The sequence below is a fragment of the Hipposideros armiger genome, unplaced genomic scaffold (genome assembly GCF_001890085.2).
Source record: "Hipposideros armiger isolate ML-2016 unplaced genomic scaffold, ASM189008v1 scaffold_689, whole genome shotgun sequence".
NCBI lineage: Eukaryota > Metazoa > Chordata > Mammalia > Chiroptera > Hipposideridae > Hipposideros > Hipposideros armiger.
In genome coordinates this window covers 537,018-544,152 of record NW_017732039.1, presented here as the reverse complement: position 1 = coordinate 544,152, position 7,135 = coordinate 537,018, and the positions used below count along the sequence as shown (strand labels likewise).

The 7,135-nt window shown below is 39.3% G+C and overlaps 1 protein-coding gene across 2 annotated transcripts in view; it reads left to right on the top strand.

The window, feature by feature from the left end:
• TSPAN6 (tetraspanin 6) overlaps positions 1 to 5,588 on the top strand; it is a 5,936-nt gene extending 348 nt beyond the window's left edge. For both annotated transcript variants that reach the window (XM_019626774.1, XM_019626775.1), the window contains exons 2-8: positions 857 to 1,045; positions 1,329 to 1,403; positions 2,274 to 2,372; positions 2,864 to 2,995; positions 3,384 to 3,467; positions 4,639 to 4,744; positions 5,364 to 5,588. In XM_019626774.1, coding sequence (XP_019482319.1) covers positions 857 to 1,045; positions 1,329 to 1,403; positions 2,274 to 2,372; positions 2,864 to 2,995; positions 3,384 to 3,467; positions 4,639 to 4,707 — 648 coding nt within the window. In that variant the 3' untranslated portion in view covers positions 4,708 to 4,744; positions 5,364 to 5,588. The remainder of the gene's footprint in view (positions 1 to 856; positions 1,046 to 1,328; positions 1,404 to 2,273; positions 2,373 to 2,863; positions 2,996 to 3,383; positions 3,468 to 4,638; positions 4,745 to 5,363) is intronic.
• Positions 5,589 to 7,135: the final 1,547 nt, after the last annotated feature.

The following is a 7,135-nucleotide window of genomic DNA, read 5'->3' as shown; positions in this document are numbered from 1 at the left end:
TTGGCTGCAGTTGCTGCTGGGACCCCGGTGCTGGCGATGAGTTGCTGGGGCCCCAGCTCGAGCTCGGGCGTCTTGCCCGCGCCTGGATCGGGGCGTGGGACGACGGCGGCGTGTAGGCTAAACTGGGACCCAGACAGATAGATATGCCTAGCGTTCAAATTCGATGGCGGGGGGAGGGGGGAGGGCGACGAATGAGGGACTTAACCCCCCAGAGTTCTCAGAGGGTGTCCCCAGACCGTTGGAAAGGTAAGGCTGGCCCTGCCACTCGGAGGACTCGCTTGCATAATAGTCTCTTTCTTTTCACTGCTTCATAAGCGGGGAGTATATCTCAGGTAAGTATGGTAATGGCTCCACTCCTGCCAACCTATCCTTGGGCTTGCTTTTGTGTACCATTCTTTGTGCTTATCTCTGAACTGGGGGTGGGGTGGGAGTAGGGGGGAGGGGAAGTTTTTTTTTTTTCCTTCCAGGAATGTTTCCTTCCTAAGGTGGGAGCAACACAGTTAAGGAAGTTTTGATCCCTAGGGCAAATATGCCATGGGCTTGTGTTTACACAAAAAACAGATGAAGTTTAAGAATTTTGTTAAGATACCTGCTGTAGCTGCCCCCTGGTTTCACCCTGGCTACCTGAACTGCCTAGAGATGGATTTATCAAAGCCTGTCCTTATGTGCAGATTCCCTTCCTGCCCACCTCTACGCCCCCCCTCCCCTTGTCTGCCATATCCCAGCCACAGCTCTGTGGCCACAGACTGCCAAATCAATTGTCACACCTATTGTTTTCTTAAATACTAGTGGTTTGTGGTTTGAAGATGCTGCTGTATACAATGTGTAACTTTCTATTCTCTGATTTCCCACATAGATCACCGGTGTTATCCTTCTTGCGGTTGGCATTTGGGGCAAGGTGAGCCTGGAGAATTATTTTTCCCTCTTAAATGAGAAGGCCACCAATGTCCCCTTCGTGCTCGTCGGCACTGGCACTGTCATCATTCTCTTGGGCACCTTTGGCTGTTTTGCTACCTGCCGGGCTTCTGCATGGATGCTAAAACTGGTGAGTTTTTATTTTCCTTAGAATTGATTCTTGGTTTTTGAAAAGTCTTGCACATTTGTTTTCTTGGAACTGGCCATGGCCTTTTAAGATTTTTCTTGTTAATTATGAAAACTTACCAAGTAGCGATTCAGCTGCCAATTCCCACTTTTGTTGTGTTTTCCCTGCCCTTTTCAATAAAAACACACTGAACTGATTGAGCAGACCTTTTTTTTTTCCTTTGACTCCCTTTGCAGCTGTTATGTGTCTTATTTATGCTGACTTGGACTTTCTTTTTATCCTGCAGTATGCAATGTTTCTGACTCTCATTTTTTTGGTTGAACTGGTTGCTGCCATCGTAGGGTTTGTTTTCAGACATGAGGTAAGCTTGAGTTTGGGAGATAAAAATGGATTAATTTAAGTAACAGAGTTAAAGACAACTTTTACTAGTTCAAAAATCACTTACAACTGCGTTTAAAGCTTTACTTTGCAACCTATAGCTGACAATATGGCTTTTTTGTAAAATTTCTAGCCCACTTTTAATATAAAAGAAAATTTAGAAAATGGTAAAGACTGACAATCACCAGGAGCAAATTAAATTAATTAAATTAATTAAAAATAAATTACATGTATTTCAAGGCATTTTTCTGTGGATAAGTACCTATTAATGTGGTGATGGCACAATTTATACCTTTGATAGGCAACTATTTAAAGCACAAAATTTATACCTTCTCCACTTATGGCACACATTTAGAAAAGATTGAATGTACCTCGTACAAATAACCAAAACCTTAATTTTGAATTAGAAATAAAGGTTCCACTCTGTTAAGCCTGAGGTTAGAAAATGATTCAGTGAGTTTAGTGAAGGCTCATCAGTGAGAGTGTTTTACAAAGTGGTAATGTAATCTCCCAAAGTTCGGTTTTGTAGCATAGAAATTCCATAGGCATCAATTTTGTACTGTTTAAAGTGGATAAAGATCGGGGTTGGGGGATTACAGCAGTATAGAGCTGTCACGTGAATAAATACATGCTCCTATAATACTTTTAACTTGTAGTGATTATCTTTTTTTTTCCTTAGTAGTCCCCTCAGCTAAACTATATCCCTTAGAGGACAGGATTGGACCATAGAAGTTAATATTGCTGCCAAAAATCTGACTGACATTGGTCATATGTAGGAATTTCTTATTTGACCTAGAAACCAAAAGAACTTTCTAGAATCTTTGTTTACTGGCCTTGTGTCTTTTTGCTGTAGATTAAGAGCAGCTTTAAGAATAACTATGAGAAGGCTTTAAAGCAGTATAACGCTACAGGAGATTATAGAAGTGATGCAGTAGACAAGATTCAAAATACGGTAAGTGGTTGTAGGTGGTGGCTTTTTAAGAGGGAACACATTCCCCATCCTCTCAGAGTAGAGGGTAGGGTCTTGGCTGTTAGGTGTTGTCCACTTCTACTGTATTCTTATTATAATCTTAGATTAGGAGGAAATGGAGATATGTCCCTGGAAAGAAGTGTGGGATGATACTAAGTGACATCTCTCCATTTTCTCCTAATCATTCTCCTCACATGTGCACCTCTTCTCTTCACTCCCCACTGGCATCATGGACCAAGTACTGTTAGCACTAAGGATAGCAGGAAAGTAAGGCCAGTCCAAAAATGTTAGAAACATTTGGTGTTGGAAACAAGTGCTAATCTTTTGAACTATCATGCCAGTTGAGGATAGCCACACAAAAATATTGAATATAATAAATGTTTGGAACACAAATTGCAATCTAAGATGATAGGTTAAATGTTTTACATAAAGTTGTAATATGAAGTATCAATGTTTTTGTTGGATTTTTTCAGTTGCATTGTTGTGGTGTCACCGACTTTAGAGATTGGAAGGATACTAATTATTACTCAGAAAAAGGATTTCCAAAAAGCTGCTGTAAACTTGATTGTTCTCCTCAGAGAGATGAAGATAAAGTGAACAATGAAGTAAGGAGCCTTTAAAATTTTTTTTCAAAAATATTAACTGAATACAGAGTTGACTCAATTTATTTAATTTTTACTCACAATATACATAATCTGAAATAGGGCAGGTATTATTCTCGTTGAATAAATGAGGAAACTGAAACTCAGAAAATTTGTGACTTCAATTCACACAAGTAGTAAGAAACACTTTTAAATGCATAATCCAAAAGGTGGGACTTCTGTTCTTCAAATTTCTCTCAAAAAGGAGACAGGATCTGTTATATGAAAAAGTAAGTTTTAATAAAATGCCAAAGGCTAGGGTAGCTAAAGCTCATCTTTCTGAAGAGATGTATGATCAAAGTATTTATTATCACTTGTACTGTACTTAATGTTTTTTTTTCTCCCCCATGAGGGTTGTTTTATAAAAGTGATGATCATAATAGAATCAGAAATGGGAGTTGTTGCCGGAATTTCCTTTGGAGTTGCTTGCTTCCAGGTAAGTCCCTGTAGTTAGGAAATGTTTCATCACTTTTGTAGGTGTCGGCTAGATTTCCATTTTGAAGGCTTCAAATTTTTGCTTCGGGGGCCTGGATGGCAAGGGCATTTTCAGAGAAGTCACATTTTCACAAAACTCCTGTTGCTCATCACAGTATAGAAATACTTTTATTTTGTATCTGAAACATATGTAGTCAATCATTTGTGATTAGATCTTTATTTAGCTTATTTGGGAAGGGATTTAGTATTTTCATTCCAATTTTTTTTTTCATTTGTACAATAAATATTTATTGCTTTTCCAAGTCATATTTGGACATTCTAGTTTTCTGATGTCTTGGATCTTATGTTTTTCCACAACTACAGAGTTCTCTAAGTTTTTATTCCCATTTTACCTGTTCTTTTTACCATGGCCAGTCATGCCGTGAAACTACAAAAAGCAAGGCTTAGAATTAACTTCTAGCAGTACTTATATGTTGAAAGCAGTTAACTGTAGAAGGACCTGGTGCTCTTTTAGTTGTGGCAGTTTTCCAGCACCATAGTTCATTAGTTAAATCATGAGATACATGAGAACTTTTCTTTGCTCTGCAATCAGTCAAGATTCTCAAACATTATTAGGATCTTTCTTTCCTGGGCTTCAACTGCCTAATGAGTTGCATATAAGTCCCAACCTATTAAAATTTAGATCATACAACCCCACATTTTATATGTGCCTGTTATTTTGTGTGGATATTATGTTGTGGATCAAATTGTATTTCCTGAGCTTTGCTAATTCTCACTGTAGCATGAAAAGTCTGTATTGTGGCTCTAAATCTCTGCCCCTCAAAGATGGAGATTTTACTTGATGACATGCTTATTCTAAACTATACCCTGTTTGTTCAGGTAACTGACAAGAGGAGTAAGAAAAGTTTTCCCTGAACTGTGACATTTAGAATTTTCCTTGAGTGATTTTTGTCAGTGACAGTTGTGAAATTCCTGGTCGCGGTAGTAGTAAAACTTCATTTATATTCTTTGAATGTGATGTAGGTGCTGCAGAGTATCAAACAAAACTTTCTAGAAAAACTTCAGGAAGGAAATTATTAGTGAATTAGAAGTGAAAGGAGACAATATCTATATCCTGAGTTCTTTAAACTCTTTGGTGTGTGTGTTTAATTTTGCTTGCATTTTATTTCCAGCTGATTGGAATTTTTCTCGCCTACTGCCTCTCTCGTGCCATAACAAATAACCAGTATGAGATAGTGTAACCAGCATAACACGGTCTTACTCCTCTCCAACTTTAAGGTACGTTCATTTTGGTTCTCAGCCCTGTCAGTCTTGGTGTTTGCTTTAGCCTGTGCATGTAATGGATGGACTGAGTTTGCCAAGAAGGTCTTGTCCAGTAGCACCTTCAAATCTTGTTGGTACTGTTAGCCCCATATACACAGTTCAAGTCTCTAAATACAAGGCGTGGCCCAAAAGGACACAAGAGCCTCTCTGGGTTTACCTACACTAAAGATCCTAAGTGGTCCCCTTTCTGACTTTGGACCTAGAATGAAGAGAACTGAGGTTCCCTGGTAGGTATACTCTGCTCTTGACCAATAGTGGAATTTTCCCTAGTCTTTGACCTAGTTCTCATTTACTACAGTCCTCTGGTGGACTATTTATTGTTAGAGCCATAAACTCATCTTGCCTAATCAGGAACCAGATGTAGGGGAAAGGCATGTTTCAATAACTTCAGCATTTGAACTGCAAAATGTGAGAAGTGTTACTGGCTGTATTAATCATCCTTCACATTTTAATTGAGCCATTGCTTGGGAATACATGAAGGTCTTCCTTAGCAGAATACATTAGAATGTGTGCAAGTGAATACAGATATGAAATTTGGGTTACAGGTAAATTAACTTTTTTTCTTTAATTTTAGGACATTTACATCCTCCCTCCCCCGTGAAGTACCAGATCGCCTGGATGGAATACTGCCTGACATTACCTACGAATAGACTGAAAAACTACACCAATAGTCTGATTCAATCTAAACCTTTGTTCAATATAAGTCCACCTTTTGTCCCATTCATCAAAGATCATTGAAACCCCTTACCACTCTGAAACACTGGAAGAGCTAGTAAATTGTAAATGAAACAATGCTGTGTTCCTCTTGTCTTTTGTTTTTCTTAATATGGAGCTTTTGAAAGGCACTGTGGATTTTCTATTTTGATGTAGTATTATAAAATGGGAAATCGACCCCTCTGAACTGGCCCCTTCTCAGCCAAAATTATCTGGTTTGATTATATCCTTTACATGAAGAAGTTAAAATGTTTTCATTAGTATCTCTCTGTTCTGCTGATAGGCACAGAGTGACACTGTAATTTAATTCCAGCCAGGAGTTGGATGGCACCCATCATCAGAGTAGCCAGGTGGTCGTAAAGTGGAGTAGTCTAAGGCATCCAAGGCTAAAAGTCACTACCAATATTCTGTGACACATCAGGTAGCAGTACACGTACACTTCACATTTCTTTGCCACCAAATTAAGGTGTTTATCTGGATGTTTATATTTTCTCTATTATTTGAAAGGTTCTAATTATTAATGGTGTCAGAATTATTTTATTTGTCCTGAAAAATTTAAAGTAACTCACCTTCATTAGCTTTAGCTGGTATTTCCTTACCAGGTTGATATGACTTAATTGTTAGTATTGTGGTCAACTTTAATATAGTTTTGCTTTGTGCCTTTGATTAGCAAACACAAATGTTTTACAAAATAATGTCTTCCTCTAAAATAATTGTGTTTAAATTTATTTTTAGAAAATTTACTGGGATGGTGTTTTCCACTGAAAAAGCTAAGTTCCACATTTCTACTTGGAGTACAGTTTTAGATATGAAATGTAAAACCGAGGTATTGACTCTCATTAAAAAAACAATGTTAATTTAGGGTCAACATGGCAGAGTAGGTGAACACTGTGCTTGCTGCCTCTCACGAGCACATCAAAATTACAACTAAACTACAGAACAACCATCAATGAGAATTGCCTGAAGTCTAGCTGAATCAGAGCCCTACAACTAAAGACATACAGGAGAAGCCACCTTAACACTTGTAGGAGAGGTGGAGACTCAGAACAGACCAGTCCCACACCCGCATGTGACCATTAAAAATCGGGAGGGATATCTCGGCTATGGAAGTCCCCACTGAGGAGTGAGAGGTTTCAGCCCCACACCAGGCTCCTTAGCCCGGGGTTTCATTGCTGGGGAGAGAAGTTCCCATAACTTCTGGCTGTGAAAACCAGCGGAGATTGTGGCTGAGTGAGCTGGATGGAGACTGCAGTCCCAGACATTCCTCTTAAAGGGCCCACCCACAGACTTACACTCATTCTGAGCTCTAGCACTAAGGCACCAGGGACGTACAAAGAGGAACTAACTGAGTTGTCTGGAGGGACAGCTTTCTCCCAGAGGGAGGAGCTGGTAGAAGCCATTATTTCGTAGTTGAGCCCTCCCCCCTCAGAGTGCAGATACAGGCACCCGACATATCTTGAGTCTCCATCAGCCTGGCTAACACCATTCGTTTGCCCCACCCTGGTGATTTGCATCATTGGAGTACCAGAAGGAGAAGAGCAAGAGCAAGGAATGAAAAACCTATTGAAATAATGTCAGAAAACGTCCCTAACCTGGCAAAAGAAGTAAACATACAAGCCCAGAAAGTGCAGA